Source organism: Ceratotherium simum, chromosome 1 (genome assembly GCF_057802395.1).
Source record: "Ceratotherium simum simum isolate JZ-2026a chromosome 1, ASM5780239v1, whole genome shotgun sequence".
Classification (NCBI taxonomy): Eukaryota; Metazoa; Chordata; class Mammalia; order Perissodactyla; family Rhinocerotidae; genus Ceratotherium; species Ceratotherium simum.
In genome coordinates, this window is record NC_141900.1 from 104,629,009 (window position 1) to 104,647,518 (window position 18,510).

General features: G+C 38.8%; 1 protein-coding gene across 3 annotated transcripts in view; it reads right to left on the reverse strand.

The window, feature by feature from the left end:
• The window catches only part of PRKAG2 (protein kinase AMP-activated non-catalytic subunit gamma 2), a 275,959-nt gene that overhangs the window by 3,727 nt on the left and 253,722 nt on the right, over positions 1-18,510 (reverse strand). For all 3 annotated transcript variants that reach the window (XM_014787605.2, XM_004430594.3, XM_087433337.1), the window contains 7 exons: positions 11,776-11,821; positions 10,059-10,113; positions 8,870-8,996; positions 5,906-6,071; positions 5,535-5,572; positions 4,148-4,294; positions 790-883 (listed from right to left, as the gene is read on the reverse strand). In XM_014787605.2, coding sequence (XP_014643091.1) covers positions 790-883; positions 4,148-4,294; positions 5,535-5,572; positions 5,906-6,071; positions 8,870-8,996; positions 10,059-10,113; positions 11,776-11,821 — 673 coding nt within the window. The remainder of the gene's footprint in view (positions 1-789; positions 884-4,147; positions 4,295-5,534; positions 5,573-5,905; positions 6,072-8,869; positions 8,997-10,058; positions 10,114-11,775; positions 11,822-18,510) is intronic.

Consider the following 18,510-nt stretch of genomic DNA (forward strand, 5'->3'; position numbering starts at 1 on the left):
GGCTGGGCTGTTCGTACTTAATGGGGGTTAGGGGGAAAAGTGGGAAGGGGAAAGAAAGGGACAGCTGGTGATTTTGGGCCCCTTCAGCCCACCCCACTATGAAACGTGTGACACAGGAGGAACACCGACCCCTCTCTTCCAAAGCCCCCTCCTCCCTCTCCGAAGGCTCCCTGACTGTGACCTGAGGGCTTGCTTGGGGAATCAAGCAGAAAAGGAGTTTAGCCACCCAGGCTGTTTGGTAAACATGTAAAATGGTAATAAACATGGTAATTTTACCATGTTTGGTAAACATGGTAAAAATGTAATTTCCATACACTACTAATGGAAAAAAGTTTGTGTTTAGTTAGGTCTTTTGTGTTATATACTCAAAACACTAGTAAGCTTTTTTTTTTTTTTAACAAGGGTAGATGAAAGGTTTCAATAGTTAGAACCCAAAGAATTTCCCTCCTGTATTTTCCAGTGTGTCGTACCAAAAATAAAGCAAAACGGAGGAGATCTTAGCTTTTCGGTGGAAAAGGTTCTGATGAACATGGCAGTGAATCCCCGATCACTCAGGCACTGTGGGGCGTCGAGAGGATGCTCCTGAGTCAGAATACTTTCTATGAACTTTTCTCTGTCACCCAAGTAGAACAGTAAAACTTCAAAACCACAGAGAAAGTGAAAATGTTTGCAAGGTAACGCACAGAAGGCGGTGATCTGCGGGGGGCGGATGAGCAGCTGCTTGCTGTACCCTCTTCCACCTCCCGCGCTTCTTGCACCTCAGGGTGAAGGTCAGGACTGCAGTCATACCTGCCGGCGTGAGTATCAGGGCTTGCAGAATATCTGACAGGGAAATGATACCCACGATGCTATCTGCTTCATTCACTACCACCAGCCGATGGACCTGCAAACAAGAGAAAAGGAGGCGACATGTGAAAGTTTAAATAAAGAAGTTTTTAAATGGATATTAGAAAAAGTAGCTTTCATATACTATACCATGCATACGTCCCACAAATGAGAGGAAGTAGCAGTGTGTAGAACCATATAAAGGTCTTTGGCTCTAAGGTCGAACTGCAATGCTGATTTGCTTGACTATTTTTAAGAAAAATTAGCCAGCTACGTCCTGCTGAGTTTTCAAATTTCAAAATATTAATATATGAAAGATACAACTCAAAACATGAAGTACAATGTAGCTATAATAGTCTCTTGAACAGTTTTTAATTTTTTAAAGTTGTATCTTAGTGTCTAATAACTATCAGATGCTGTTTTACAAGGGAAGGAAGTCCAAATGAGCACTGAAACTAAATAACACATCACTGTTCTTAGATTTTCATTTTTTATCGTGTCTTTTCTCTATGAAGTTCATATATTAAGAATAACATTCAGAGGATAAATGAAATATAATAAAGTGAAATAGATTATATTCATGTCTCATTTTCTACTCAAAAGTATTTTATAAATGAATGGATAACGTTCTGAGGATCACTATAAGGAAGCATCCTTATACAGCAAAGGAGTGAGAAAGCATCAGCTTCTCTGATTTAAAAGGTCTAGGGGGCTGGCCCGGTGGCATAGCGGTTGAGTTCGCACGCTGTGCTTTGGCGGCCCGGGGTTTGCAGGTTCGTATCCTGGGCGCAGACCAATGCACCGCTTGTCAAGCCATGTTGTGGTGGCGTCCCATATGAAGTAGAGGAAGATGGGCACGGATGTTAGCCCAGGACCAATCTTCCTCAGCAAAAAGGAGGATTGGCAACAGATGTTAGCTCAGGGCTAATCTTCCTCAAAAAAAAAAAAAAAACACAAAACGTTTAGGACTGAGGCCTGAGGCCCCCCACAGGCGGTCGATTACCTTGGAGACCCTGTTCTCCATACTGAACAGTCAACCCCCTGCTGGTACAAAATGGGGTAGGAGGAGGCACAGGAAAGAGATGGAAAGAGGGGGGAAATTGTTTTGATACTGCGTTGGTGATGCTTTTGACATCATAGCTTGCTTTAGGTTAAAACAAATCACTTTGTCATCTTTCTCATGCCAATCAACATAAACTTCTTTTAAAAGTTTCTCTAAAAAAACTTAGCTTCTTCAATAATCCTGATATAATGACACAGTTATTTATTATAATTATAAATTAAAGTGATGGTTTACATCTAAGATCAGAGAATGCTTTATATTCTACACTAGACACAATCTGTTGTTAACATTCAATAATGATAATTAAATAACCATCTTCTGAACTACTGAACGTCAAGGGGAAACCATCTCACCTAGAGACCTACCAGACAAAAATGACTACCAAAAATATTTTCTTGTCATCTGTTGCTGAGTCTAAACTTAGGAATGTTCCTTGTCTGAGATATCTAAATGCTAGTGCGATATTTACGTCATATAAATAAACTGAATCATCGCTGTCACCATACATCCTTCTCCTAACAAACTATGCTGAAGCTAAAAGCTGGTCTTTGTCCCCCAGTGAGGAGTCATCTGGTGAAAGAACTTATTTTAATGAGGAAAAAAGTCAAGATGTATAACTTGAGAAGATATTTAATTACATCTTTATTTTCCTCAATGACTTATTTCATATTTCATCAGTAGATGAAATTTCTATTGCTCACCAGATGAGCTTAAAGGACAAACCAATTACTTTCTTCTTCTACCTGACAGTACCAGGTGCTCAAACGAGCGAGCTCAGGGACACAGAGGAGCACTGGCACTCTCCACGTTCCTCACGTCAGCCAGGACTCGTCACCCAAAAATAGCCGCTGTTACACTGTGGTGTGAGTGTCTAGTCTCTTTTCTATGCAGATGCATGTATATTAACACAATCATACTGTGTGTAATAAGTGACCTTTTCTTAGCAATATATTGTGAATGTTTTTCCATGTCAACAAATGTTCTTCTATAATATGATTTTTAATCATTATAAAGGATTCCATCATATGGATGTCCACTGTCCTTATAATAAATACTTAGGGAGGGATGCCTTACTTATTTCTGCTTATGATCTTCAAAAGGGACATAATTCTAAGGATATTAATAAAAAGTTAAGACATATTCCTAAGTCAATTAAAACCCTATGGAAAACAAATAGCGGTGGATGTTAAATTCAAGTAGAAAAAGAAAAGACTTCATACTGAGATTCTAATGAAACATGTTAAGAGCCATGACAGTGGAAGCTGGGGGAGTGCCCTCAGCTGAGGCCGGGGTTGGGGGGACTCTTGAACACAATGATAAAGCGGGGCTGGGGGGTCTCTATAATGATGGCTCCTGAAATGGGGCGCTTGCTCTGATGCAAAACACTACTTCATACGTCACTTTCAGAAAGCCAAGGTCGCCTGTTATTAGCCCAAAACATAATCCAGTACTTTTCTTCTTGAACTGGATTCTTGTATTTATAATAAAAAGCATCAAAGCAGACTTATCTTTATGAATTAATTTTGCCTAATTAGGGGTTGTTCCAGAATGAACACAGTTGCATCTTTCAGTCCTAAAAAGTGATAAACAGGATAACGTTCCTATCCCTGTCTAACAAGAAAGGAAAGAAATGATTTGGGGAGTGGACATACTGAATTAGTACATTATAAAATGATCCTGCTCATCTTTTATTTAGAGTGTTATGCAGAGTATACTTGAAAACCCTCTAGGCAGTAAAGTACAAGAGGACATGAGTGCTGAAGGTCAGGGGATGAAGTTACTAGACCATCTACTATTTATCTAAATCAGGAAAGAGAGAGAGACTGGTGGGAAGAGAGAAAATTACTTTAACTTAAAAAAAAAAAAGGATCAGAATACATTTTATTGATTTATCATTCACTTTGTTAAAACTACATAATTACACATTTTTAACTTTAAATTCATAAATGCCCTAATGGAACTTAAAGCTCTGGGGAATTTTGTTTTCTTAAGCATAGATTTTTTAAACCATGGCAGTATCTTAGCAGTGTATTTGATTCAACTATGTATCAGGACTTATCAATTCAGTTCCGTGAACACTGATTACAGATGACCCACTAGGTGCCAAGTACCATGCCGGGTTCTGGAACGGGAACCGCGCCACCTGACTGGACGTGAAGGCTGCCTTCACGGCCGTTCCTGGGATTCAAAATTGGCAGTACGGCCTCGGGGGCAGGCGGGCGGGCAGGAGGGGGGAGGGCCCTGGTGCAGCCGCCTCACCTCAGCTCTCACTATTCTGTCCACAATGGTCTCCAGCACCTCCAGCTTGCTGCACTTCACAACACCCTCGAAATACTGCGAGCGGTGCTGCAGGGCCTGGGTCACGGTGATATCTAAGTTGTTGTACGTTTTCTCAGCAGCAAGGTTCTGTAACAAGGTAACAGAATGAATTACATCCTTTCATTTCAATTCACATTAACGACCAAAATTAGTAAGTTTGAAGCAAGCTGATTTTTAAAGACATTAATGTTTATCTTAATTTAGTGCCACCATACCAGCTTCTAACATGCCACCAGTACTGTTATTTCATCATCTCATCAATAATAATTAAAGCTCGCAAAGCGTACCTTAATTATGAAGCAACTTTGTTAAATTCTGGCTGCACGTCCTACCGAAGATTCCCCGCTTCTGACCCATAAGGCTCTATCCCCTGAGTGAACAGTCTTTGGAGAGGTGGACTAACATTGGTAAAGGGTGAGAAGTGCCATACAGCTAGGGAACCTGCCTGAATGGTCTCTCCCTATGAGCCTTCCCTTAGGGAACAAGGTTTTTGCTAGGAAGTTTTTGGAGGACCCACCAGGATCAAGCAATCATGGAGGAAGAACAGGCCATATAAGCCCCATAGATCCAAATGGCTTCTCAGGGTTCTGATTAATCTTAGAGGGTTCCAATCAACCAAATTCCAATAAGCATATTTTTTGGTGTCTATTATGTTAAACAGAACAGGATGAAACAAAAGGGTTTGAGACAGCTGCAAAAGAATATTTAATGCTGGGGTCAATAATATGGAAAAAATGGTGTGCACATTTGGGGCTATTAAAGTTTCAGTTCCTTTTCTTAAATATAATGTAAAACTCTAAGAAAGTGCCTTTAAAATGAATGAGGAAAAAAAGGAACAACTGGAAAGTTGTAGCACCAAAATCCACCAAGTAGATTTAAACCAGGGACTAAAAAACAGGACTTTACATAACTCTGTTTAATACATTTGCTGTTTTCTTTAGAACAGCTGTTCCCAAATCGGCAAACAAGGGGATGGAGATGACAAGGATCCACAAATTCGTGTGTCCACTAAGCCCATGACTGTTGGCGGAATAAATGCTGTCTCCCACATAGAAATACGACCATTTACAATATAATATAAACACATGCTGTAGTGATGGATAAACTACACATGTACTGAAAAGACAAAGAATTATAAAATGCTACCAATATATTATTCATTGCTAAACCAATGAATATTAAAACTATGAGGAGTCTACGGAATTCTCTAATAAGATTCTCATACTCAAAAAAGCTAGGAATTATTAAATTAGGGAAAAAAACACATTAATGAAAATGTTTTAAATGCATTCTAGATGACGGGTTTAATAAAATTAAAAATACTTACAATTACATCAAATTTGGAATAAATATCTACAACTTTTCCTAAAAATGAAAATATATGTTAGAAAAATGTCTTAGAAACAAAAAATAACATTTAAAATCAATCTTAACTAGATAATTACTAGGGAATTAAATATTGCTAAATAAAATAAACATCTATTTCTAAATGGAAATGAAATCATATCATAATGGAAAATCTGAAAATAAGCCAGTTTAAAATTTTTATTATCTTGAGTGCTCTTTGGTGCTAAATTTATTCACCATATCTAAATTTTCATTTCCCCCACTTAACTGATATGCTGGGTCATTTAACAATAATTTTACTCTAATGAGATAAGTTATTTCTGTTCCATTGGGATGGCCGAACACACAGACCTGACTCGTCCACTACAGGCAAGGCCGACACTCGTCTTTCTACAAAGACGTTCAAGGCCTTAATGATGGGAGTGTCGGGGTGTATGAAGGCGATATTGTGGTAGGTCCCGATTCCAAGCACATCCAGGTTCTGCTTCATGAAGGCAGGCTTTGGCATATCAGACATCTACACCGCAAGACAAACACAAATGCTCTCGAGCCAAAACAGACCTTTCCAATGTCCACATGTCCACACTTGAATGAAAAACTATGTGCAACAAACTAGTTTGTTCTGGCAATCTACCTGGATATCTGAATTAATATGAAAATGTTACATAGAAGAATTATCTTTCGTTCAAACCAGTTTATATGTCTATGCTTTTATTTAACTACTTAGTAAAATACTGCAAAGCACTAACATTGTTAACATTTTCCCTTCTCTTCACCCACTAAAAAAGTGGACAGAAGAAGGGAACAACAGGTCTATTTGGATTATATTAAATTAAGACCCAAAAGCCACCAAGAATCCTTTATTCTTAATTATTCATGTTAAATGCCTCATCCTGCTGTCATCATTAAGTAGTATTTATTAAGAACCCACACACTTTCAAACCCAAAGCATTTGACGGTGGCTGTGGGAGCTGCTGAGCTGGTCCTCACCCCATCCCACCTGCACACCCTGAGTTCTCCACTGGAGGGCTCCAATTTTTGTCTATTAGGAACAAAGAACAAGCCAACTGAACAGAATTAAAAGAACCTTTAAAAGTTAACTTTTCTTTTCATGGGCTGTTTTAAAGGAGGAGGGAGAAGTCAGAAGAGAGAAGTCTAGGATCACGTTTGACTAAAACAAAATAAGGTCTATGGTTTCAAAAATCCACCTTTTATAAAGGGTATAGTTGATTCCATCCTCCTGGAGTACCTTATAATTATCAGGAAAAGATGAACAATTAGAAGAAACAAAATGTTCAAGTCAAAGAGTTCATCAATATTCAAATCATGAGAATCCTAGAAATTTAGAGAAAAAAAAGAAAGACCTATTAGGCCACCTAGCCCATCTCGATGCAGGACAACCCCTGTTCCATACTGCACGCTCAGGCTAACTGCCAACGGTCTCCAGGGTATGCTACTTGTTCTCAGAAAATGATCTCAATTCAGTAAAAATCAGGTTCTGAAATTTCTTTATTTAAAATTCTATATTTTTATCTGAAAACCTCGGGCTGAATATTCTAATAGCATGATTCTAATTACCATATTGGCCCAAATAGAAGGCAGTACTGGCAGAGGCAACCTCCCCTACTTTCTATAGAAGAGAAAAATGCCAAAGGCCTGTCTCAAATTGTCCCTCCTGCGGCTGAGGCCACTGAAATGGGCTGGAACTCTACCACTTAACACCTGGGAGACTGGGCACGTCTCCCCTCTGAGCCAGGTGCCTCTGAGTACAGAGGAGCTACGACGTTGCCCGACAGGCCGGTGGACGGAGGCACGCACGGAGACTGGGAGGGGCCGCTGGGGCCGCTGCTGCTCCACCAGCGGAGCTGGTACTGCTGTTACCAGCAGTAACAAAGTTATTCAACTCACTTGGTCTCTTCACTTATAAAATGGATCAATAAAAATACCTACCTGAGAGGGTGGTGGCAAGGATTAGATTTATCACCTGAAGTGCTTAGGACAGTGCTTGACATACCGTAAATGCTTAACAGTATTTAGCTCTCATGATTAATGTTACTTTAAAATGATTACTCTAAGGGGTAAATGGGCTAAGAGCCTGGCACACGGGGGCCCTGAAGACACGGCCCCACCCTGGGTCCTACTAGACCTCGGCCTGAGGTGACTGCCTTTGCAGCACACGGCCGACCCAGAGCCTGTGCACAACAGATGTGAATCTGACCAACAGTATCCGTTCATCTCTGATTCTTCCTCCCTAGATTGTCTCTTTACCAAACCATGCTTTTTTGTAAATTATACTTCTCCTTCCTACCTTCTTGCTTAGTATTTATTTAAACATGAAGAGTGTTATTTTTAAACGTTAACTATTAAAATATAGGACTGGTTTGATGGACAAGGTATTTCTCCCAGTCACTGAACCCTCCGTGTTTCTGTCTGGAAAGTGGGGCGGCCTTCCGGGAGCAGCCCTGGCCCTGGCGCCACGCTGCGTGCTATTTTACGTCCTTATCTGAAGCTGTGGACAAGGAGATGGGAAAGCTAATTTGATGTAGATTTTTAATGTCTATTAAATTCTTTAAAAAAAAAGTGACTTCAAATGATCTCTTCTGAACCATGAATGAGGCCTCCTAGCGGTTCTAGTTGACCAATCACTTGCAACCTCAAATACAGTGCATGTAATTAAAAGGAAAAAATTAAAGTTCTCTATAGACACTCTGGTCCTTCTGAGCCTCTTTGACTACGGCCAACCAAAAGGTTCTAAGTTCTGGATGATTATGAAGCCATCTCATTTCAAATGCAGCTGAGAAGACCTACAAATATAGCCTAATTTGGACCAACATGGTATATTCTCTTGTCAAAATTTTATTTGCTTGGGTTTTCTATCACTGCTACAGTTAATAATAAGATAATCCTGGGGACAATATTTTTTGAATCTACGTTTCTAAAGCCACGATACCAGTAAAGCAATCTGCTATAGATATTGGCTCAATTCATCTTGTATAGCAGTTCCTTAATTAGACTGACTTGCAAATTGCTTCACTTCTCCACATATTTTAGGTGATAAAATATTCTAATTTAAATAGAGAATTCCATGTGTTGTTGTTATTTTGATACTTGCACTGAAAGGTGACTGCTTTTTAATTGGAATCAACTTTGAGAAGGTACAATTCAAATAGTAGTAGGTTGAAAAATTGAAGTTTAGAAATGGAGACCTCAAAACTAACAATTTCTTCTACTGAGGGTAACAGGAGCCAATTTACTTGAAGTAAATTAGTTAAAGTAGATGTAACTATGTCTTTAGAAACACTAAAAACTACTTACAAAAAGCTGGAGGAACTTGAGGATTCTTTTGTGGGTAAGTATATAAAGTGCATTCCCACTGATAGGGTCAATAACTGGCAATCTGTGGATTTTATTTTTGATCAACGAGTATACAGCATCGAAGAGGCTGTGGGAAAAGCCATTAAAGTCGTTAGGAGGCTTTAAAGAAAAATTAGAAAACTTTGGACCACCCCTGCTTTAAAAGCATTTTCAGTGTTTTTATACTACAATAATAAAAGGTTGATTGACTTAAAACAGCATTTTGGAAAAGTTTTAAATTGGAGATCTCAGCAATTTTTTTAATTTTTCACAATCTTTGTTAATAAATCTCAAATACAAGTGTGAGCTACAAATCTCTAGGAGAGTTTTTTAATAGTGCGTTTAATGCTTTTATTTGAAGAATGACAGAAGCTAACCCCTAGGACAGCTAACTGACAATAACACGAGCAACAGAGGGGAGCGGTGGCGTGGGCCCCTGGATGGGCTACTCTGACTTGGCGCAGCCCGCTGGCTGCTTCCTCGCTCGGCCAGCCCACCTCTGGGCTGCTCTTGTCTCTCCTGTGCCTGCCAGCAAGGAGGCATGCTGGGTGTGTCTATTTGTTAGGACTCGGAAATAAAATAATAAAAATCAATATTTCACTTTTTTTCACTAGTGTTCTAGAGTTTTAGGAATGCTTTCTTATAAATGTGGAAACGTATCAGAGCCATCCCAGAAAGCTTGGATCAAAACGTATGAGCTAGAAGAGCACCGAGAGGGCAGCTCATTCTTCTGACCACCTGTGGACCAATGTCCAATAGAGTCCGATTTTTCAACTTCGGTGTACGTCAGAACCCGTGGGGAGTTGTTTTAATGCACATTCCTGGGCACAACCCTCCAAAGACTGATTTGATAGGCTGGGGGTGGAGCCCAGGAATCCACAGTTTTAACAAGCTCCCTAGATGGTTTCTGCGGCAGGTAAACTGGATTTTGAAACTGCTTAGTATGACCATCTTCCTAGTCCATTACCAATCCTTTGGACCAACAATGGCTGTGATCTCTACTGTCTCTAAATATACTGAATTTAATATTTGGAATTAAGGAGGCTGACCCCTATGTGGATAAAAAAAATCTATCAATCAATCATGGTAACAAAACAGATGAATCTGAATGAATGAATGTTTTCAAAAGAGAAAAACTTTACAAGTTTACCTTGCATCTGGAGATATATTCACTAAAGGCTTAAATGTTTCTTGTAAATAAAGCTCTGTATTTATAGAAAGAAAATATGCAATTAGTAATGCATTTGCTGTTTGTAATTTCTACATAAATTAAAATACTCTTCAATTTACAGATAATAATTAGAAAGATTAAAAACTCAAATCAAATAAACTTAATTTACTGAAAACTATTCTGTTAATTATAGTTATGGCTATTTTAAACAACTTCCAAACTGTTTTCAGCATGTTGCCTTTGTGGAAAAATTAAATACTTAAAAACAGTACTATAACAGATGTTATAAAAATCAGAAGTCAAAAAATCTAATAAAAGAGCATTACCAGCAGAGGTCACTAGAATGCTGCCAAGTTACTATCGCCCTCAAGAGATGAAGCATTTATGAAATCCTTTAAAACTCATTTGCATAAGTTAAAAGATAAAACAAAAGTTATAACAAGTTTTATTTTACCAAACAATTGCTGAGAATCTACTGCATCTTGGGGATCTTTCTAGTATGTAGAAATTATCTTTGTAAAGATTAACTGTAATTAATTTGCTTTATTGAGGCTTCTATACAGAAGGCATTCAAGAATATCTTGACATTATTATTATTACTACCGAATACCATGTAATGTCAAAATGTAAATATACTTCAATTTTGGTCTAACATTACTTATACAGTAGAATTTGGTAAGAAGTATCTGTCTTGGTGTTATCTATTCACTTCATAATAGGCAGTGCTAAAATATGGACCCCATGTTGACTTACTTTGTTTGGTTTGACTTGATAAAGCTGTCATAAAACAAATATATCACTCAATGAAACTTCTAAATCACATGGAATGAAGAGAGCTGCTATCCCTTTAGAGAATTCTAGCAGATGTTCAGATTTCACAGCCAGTCACAAAGGCTGCTTATCATACCAAGCAGATTATGGAAGGTACAAAGCTAAACTTCAATTTTAAATTCAAAATTTTCCTTCAGATGGTCCCTTCAGTTCTATCTAGGCTTTCCCCTGAACACCCCACAATTTCAGTCACACTGAGCTCTTCAGTGATCCCTGTCCAGGCTTGTACCTGCAACCGTCCTGCACGATGGGTCTCATTGAGACAGAACAATTCCACAATCGTGAAATTAGAATTTAAAAAATGGCTCCATTTCAGAAAAGGGTATTGTGATTATAAAGGGTGAACTTCATGTTACAAATAAAAGAAAGCAATCTTGAAGTTATTTTCATATTATTTGATCCAAATCATCTAGTTTAAGGTTCACTTGTTCTATGTTTCTCCATAATTTCTAAAGAAAAAATTATTAAATTTAACTAAGAACAGATCCTTGCTTGTGTTAATCTTAGGCATTCCTCTGGTGCTTTTTCTATACAAAGGCAAGTTTGGGGGGTAATCCTTAGTAGTGAATGATGGCTCCACTGCAGGGCAGAGACTGGGGCACTGGTTAGCTTATTCATCGTTATATTCCCAGCCTTCGTAGAAAGACTTGCTCTAGGTTCTCTATAAATGTCTATTAAACAGAATGGATAATATTTATAGTAGTATGGCATACTATCAAAATTAAGAGAGAAATAAATGTTTTACATAACATAGTTTATTATTAAGCAGAAAGAAAGGGATCTGTGAAATTAAAACATATATTACACACTAAGTAGCACTTTTTTTCCCGATATTAAAAGATTTTTAACACCCAATAGTGCTTACCCCTCCACGTTTCAATCTTATGTTCTTCTAATTCATAAATCTGTACCTGCAAATAAGAAAAATTCTTATTTACAAAGGTTAACATATACAATAAGAAAAAAAATGATTTCATAACTACTGCTGAGTCTCATAATTCAGCATATGGAAACAGATAATTCAGAATATTGGAAATATATAAATGAGAAATATAAAATGCTCTACATTTCTTTGAAGATAAATGTTTTATAAATTTAAACATAAACCAGGATAATATATTTTCATTAATTTAATCTGAAAATTTCTGATACACATAAATTTTAAAACATACACACAGACATATATACTTTTTCCTCTTTTTCAGGATACAGAAGATTTTTAGCAGCTCTCATTTAAAAAGGGCCACTGGTTAAATCACGCGCTAAAATTAAGTCATTAGGTCAGTTTATGCCTGGACCATGTCCACCAGTCTCCACAAAGCAAGGGTGAGCTGCCTGGAAGGGTAAACAGTGCTGTGTGTGACACAAAGTCACTTTGCAGTTGTTGAGCTTTGTTTCAAATCTCATCAAATCTCAACACTACCCTCACCGCTTCTTAGCTGCTGTTCTTGTCCAAATTATTTAACCTCTCTGAATGTCTCTCCCTTCCTAAACAACTGGATCCAAAGCCCTGCAAATTCAGGTTCCGTGAGGAGAAGATGAGAGACACGAGAGGAAGTGCCTCAGAAGACAGGGACTAATATGCCGGAGTTCTCCACCGCCCCTTCTGCAGCCTCCCACTCCCAACTCGGGACTGGGATAGGAAATCCCAACCTGCAATAGGAAAATCTGGCCTCCTCTTGAAGCTTAAAATCGCCTTGGCAGGAACATTACGGCAGTCTTATGTAAAAATGCCACTGACAACTGAAGAAAGAATATGTATCAGGTCATATCTACAAGCTTTAGTACAGGGATGCAGAGAAAGCAGAGATGAACAGAGGTCAGGCAAGGAAAACGGGGAGGAGGCAGATTTCAGCCTGGTCCTGAGCGATGGGTGGGCTTTACAGAAACAAAGGGGAAATAGTACAGGCCTGGAGAAGAAACAGACTTCCTCATGTTGGTGGAACACGGAAAGGAGACTAGTGTGCTGGAGGACAGGAGCGGGCATGTGGGGACTGACATGGCCTGATGCTGACTCGAACACCCAATGCGACGGCGGCCTCCGAGTCTGGGAGAGAAGGCCAGGCCAGCACTGATGGGTGTAAGCAGCAGACGACGGGAGAGAACAAGGCTCGGAGAAGGCGACTTTCCCAGCACCAGAGCCAGATACAAAACCAAGTCTCAGGCGGTACGTTAGCTCTAACATGGTGATGGTGGGAATACAGGGGCAACTGGAAGGAAGAACCAAAGATTTAGAGATTACTTAAACAGGGGAAATAGAGATGAATGAATAAATAAAAGCCCCCCAATTTTGATGCTAGGTGACTGAATGATAATCTCCATGACAGAGAAGAAAGCCTAATTGAGGGTAAGGGAAGATGAGGATATGGTTTTAACAAAGTCTGAAGTAGAACACACTGGTCTAAATCTCCCTTAGGAAGTTCTGAGATGACGCAAGTGCTTAGCTGAGTGGAGGGTTCCTTGCTCTCTGCCTGCACAACTCACTCAACTCTGTCTGCACAACCTCCTCAGCTCTTTAGCTACAGTCATCATTGTGGACAAGATTGAACTAACTCGAGGGTCTGTTCCGAACCAGGCATGTTTGGCCCTGACATGATGGGAAGGGTGTGTGTGCATGTTCATGTGTGTGCGTAAGGTACAAAGATGAGTAAGATACAGTCTCTACCTCAAAGAACTCAAAATCTAACAAGAAACTCAGATACCCCTACAACAGCATTTCTCAACCTTGGCACTATTGACATTTTAGGCTGGATGTTTCTTTGTCGTCCTGTGCCAGGACAGGCTGTCCTGTGCACTGTAGGATATTTAGCAGCATCTCTGGCCTCTGCCCACTAGACACCAGTAGAACCACTCCACCCTTCCTACAACTATGACCAAAAATGTCTCCAGACACTGTCAAATGTCCCCTGAGGGGAAAAATCGCTTCCAGTTGAGAAATACTGCCTTACTATGAATCATAATACAATACGAAAAGTGCCACAGGGTTATTAATGGGAGCACTGAAATAGTGACTAATTCTGCCCCAGGGAGACTAACACAGGGAACTCTCCATCGCTAAAGTGATATCTGAGTAGGATTCTGAAAGACTAGAATTTCAACGGGCAGGGACCAAGGACAGGAAGGAGAATGTGGAAGTGAAGTTAAAGAAGTGGATTAAGACTTCCAAAGAAGAGAAGCCACACAGAGAAGAGCAGAGGGCCAAAGCCTAAGCCTTTGAAAATACCTACAATTAGGAATTAGGAGGAGGAAGAAAGAGAAAAACTTAATGGATCAGGTCAGAAGGAGAGGAGAAACAAGAAGGATCACCAATAGCGAGTGTGAATAACACTCTACTAGGCTCTGCAGAAAGGTAGAGAAGAAGCAACCATTGCCCTTGAGTATAAAATTTAATAGTTAGGAAAAATGGTATCTAGTGCCTACATTTGTGTAAATATAGTAGTTGATAGGAAAAACAGCAGCCTTAGCTCTCATTATCAAGAGCAGTTCTTTCCAAAATATACATGAAAATTATTGTTTAAAAGTCCCATTTCCATTTTGTGGAAAATCAGCCACAGAAAATTTTACAAAGAAGCTACAAAATCTTTCAAGTTTAAGCTCCCAATCTCACTGAAAATTCAATAGGAATGGGGTTTGAAAATGAGCTTGGAGATCACTCCAGGAAGAAGTAGCAAATTTAAGATAGGTCAATAGAAATTATCCAATCTGAACAACAATGACACTAAAGACTGAAAAATGAACAAGGGTCTCAGAGACGTGTGGCACAGTATCATGTGGTCTACACACATGTAATTGAAGTCTCAGAAGGGGAGGAGAGAAAGAATCAGACCGAAAAAGTATTTGAAGAAACAGAAGCTAAAAACTTCCCAAATTAGGTGAAAAACCAACTTAGAAGATCATGCAAACTCAACATATTTGGAGTAAGATAAATACAACGAAAGCCACACCTAGGCATATCACAGGTACTGCTGAAACCTGAAGTTCAGGAGAAAATCCTGAACCAGAAAGAAATGGTGCATCACATAGAGGAGACAAGGATAAAAATTTCTAGTGATTTCTCATCAGAAGCATTGGGATGCCAAAAGACAATGAAATTACATCCTTAAAGTGTTAAAGAAAAAAAAACTTAACTCAGTTTCTATCAAACAGCAAAACTGTTCTTCAAAAACAAAGATGAGGGGCAGGCCTGGTGGCATGGTGGCTCAGTTTGGAAGCTCAGCTTTGGTGGCTCTGGGTTTGCGGGTTCGGATCCAGGCATAGACCTACACGCTGCTCATCAAGCCATGCTGTGGTGGTGTCCCACATATAAAACAGAGGAAGACTGGCAACAGATGTTAGCTCAGAGCCAATAAAAAAAAATTAAGATGAAATAATGACATTGTCAGAGGAACAAAAACTGAGATGATTCATCACCAACAGAACTGGACTACACAAACGCTGATGGGAGTTCTTCAGACTAAAGGGACATCATACCAGATGGTAACTCAAATCCACAGAAAGGAATGAGAAATCGTCCCTATGAGGCTAAGTATAAAAAACTATAAATATTTTTTCTTCTTACTCTTCATTTTGTTTAAAACAAAAACGATAGGGGCAGATTAAATGAAACTATATTTTATGCAAAAAATTCAACATTAAGTTCAAATAGATTGCGGTAAGTTGAAATTGATACTGGAATCCATACAGCAACCACAAAAAAAAAAAAAACACTGCAAAGAGGTATGACTAAAATATTGATAGAGCTCCATCAGCCATGATGGAGTAGACAGGACCACACTTAATCTCCTGCTGAAAACAAATAGAAAATGGGAAAAATCATGTGAAACAACCATTTTCAGATATTAGACAACAGGCAGGGCACAATTGTGATCCCTAAGAGAAGGGAAGCAAACAAACTGAGCCCTATGATCGCCACATCTCTCTCTAGAGGCACTTTCTGGACTGTGACGCAGTCAGCCGGCCCTGAGAAGAGCACAAGAGTCTTGCTGAGTTGAGGAGAGAGAAGTCAAAGTCTGGGCAGACTGAGCCAAATGGAATTTGCAGGGCAGAGCAGCAGACAAGAGGGAGCTGTTCCTAAAAAGAAGAGGAGGCTGTACAGAGATCTCCTTGAGTTTTGAACTGAATATGAAGCTGGGCACGCATGGGCTGAAACCACACAAGGCCAGGCAAAGACTTACACTGAAAGACATCTACGTTCTGAGCAGGCAGAGTGGAAAATCCTCGCTGAACAACCAGGGAACTCCATGGAGATCCCAGAAGTAGCAGAACTAAACCAGCCAGAGTAAAGAGTCACACCCTAACAAGCCTAAAAACAAGCCCGCCAATAAGCACGTGAAAAAATGCTCAACATCATTAGCCTTCAGGGAAACGCAAATCAAAATCACAATGAGATACACCACTTCACACCCACTAGAATGGCTATAATCAAAAAGACAGAGAGTAACAAGTGTTGGTGAGGATGGGAAGACACTGGGACGCTCACATATTGCTGGTGGGAATGTAAAATGGTGCAGCTGCTGTGAAAAAGTCTGGCAGTTACTCAAACATAAGTTACCATATGACTCTGAAATTCCACTCATAGGTCTATACCCAAGAGACATGAAGACGTATGTCCACACAAACACTTGTACACAAATGTTCACAGTAGCATTATTCACAATAGCCAAAAAGTGGAAACCATTCAAGTGTCCATCAACTGATGAATGGATAAGTAAAATGTGGTATATCCATTAAGTGAAATGTTATTCGGCATTAAAAAGAAATGAAGTACTGATACACGCTACAACACGGAGGAACTTTGAAAACATGCTAAATGAAAAAAGCCAGTCACAAAGGACCATGTACTGTATGATTCCATTTATATGAGATGTTCAGAATAGGCAAATCTATACAAACAGAAAGTAGATAGTGGTTCCTAGGGTTGGAGGTGATGGGGGCTGAGGGGAGGGTCACAGCTAAGGGGTGTTCTTTTTGAGGTAATGAGAATGTTCTAAAATTGATTGTGGTGATGGTTGCACAACTCTGTGAACATATTAAAAGCCATTGAATCGTATACTTTAAAGGGTGAAATATAGAGTATATGAATTATATCTCAATAAAACTGTTTTAAAAAGGTCTCAAAAGGATCCAGCTGATCTCTAAGTACATTACCTGCCTGCCAAAACAAACTCCAATACTCTTTAAAGGAAGACAACACAGATATTCAACTACATAACATTAACAATATTCAACATCCATTTAAATGATTAGATTTGTAAGAAGCAGGAAAATGTGACCTATTAACAGGAAAAAAGTCAGTCAATAGAATCAGACCCAGTATTCTGGGTCTACTGATAGAGATGATGAAATTAGCAGAGAACTTTAAAACAACTAATATAATATATTCAAGGATTTAAAGGAAAAAATGAACAGAACAAGGAGAGAAATGGAAAATATAAAAAAGAACCAAATGGAACTTCTAGAGCAGAAAATACAATATCTGAAAGGAAAAAAAATTAACAGTAGATTAGATACTGTGGAGGAAAAGAACAGTGAAACTGAAGACACAGAAATAAAATATATCTGAAATGAAGCACAGAGAGAAAAAATACTGGGGAAAAACCCACGAAACAGTCTCAGTTGAGTAACTGGAGTCCCAGAAAGGGGAGGGGACAGAAAACTATTTGAAGAAATAATATCTAAGAGAATGGAGAAACAGAATATGATAATCTCAATAGATACAGAGAAATCACCTGACACAATTCAACATCCATTCATGATAAAAGCTTCTGGCAAACCTGGAAAAGGAGGAACATCCTCAACACGATAAAGGGCATCTATGAAAAAACTATAGCTAACCTCATATTCAACAGTGAAATACTGAATGCTTTCCCTCTAAGATGGTAACAAGGTAAGGAGGTCTGCCCTCATGACTTAAATGCTGTACTGAAAGTCCTAGCCAAGGAAATAAAGCAAGAAAAAGAAATACCATGTTCACAAATTGCAAGTCTCAATATTAAGATGCCAATTCTCCCCAAACTGATCTACAGACTCCCAATAATGCCAGCAGGATTTTTGTTTTTTTAAATAGTCATTAAGAGACTATGCTATTGGCACAGAAATAGACAAGCGGATCAACGGAGCAGAAGAGATCCAGCAAGAGACCCACACTTAAGGCAGTAAAACAATTCTATGACTAAAAAGAAAGTCTTCAGTAAATGGTGTGGGTACAACTGTCTTTATTCATAGACAACATCATATACATAGAAAAAATCCTAACAAATGTACAAAAAGCCTACTAGAATTAATAAGTGAATCTTACAGGATAAATGGTCAACATATAAAAATCAATTGTGTTTTTATATACTAACAATAAATACTTAGAAAATGAAATGAGCCATAGCTTTCACAATAGCATTTTTCTGTTCATAATTAGAAAACGAGGTGAAATGCGGAGGGAAAAAATGCATCTAAAGTATTAAGAAAAACTTTAGGCTGTATATTAAGACATAACTGCTTTTTAGAAATTTCAATTTAATTAACTACTGCTGAGATTTGTTATACAGGGGTTAGTGCATTTTATCAAAATATATCCACCTAATAATCATACTTGGGCTGATTTTGC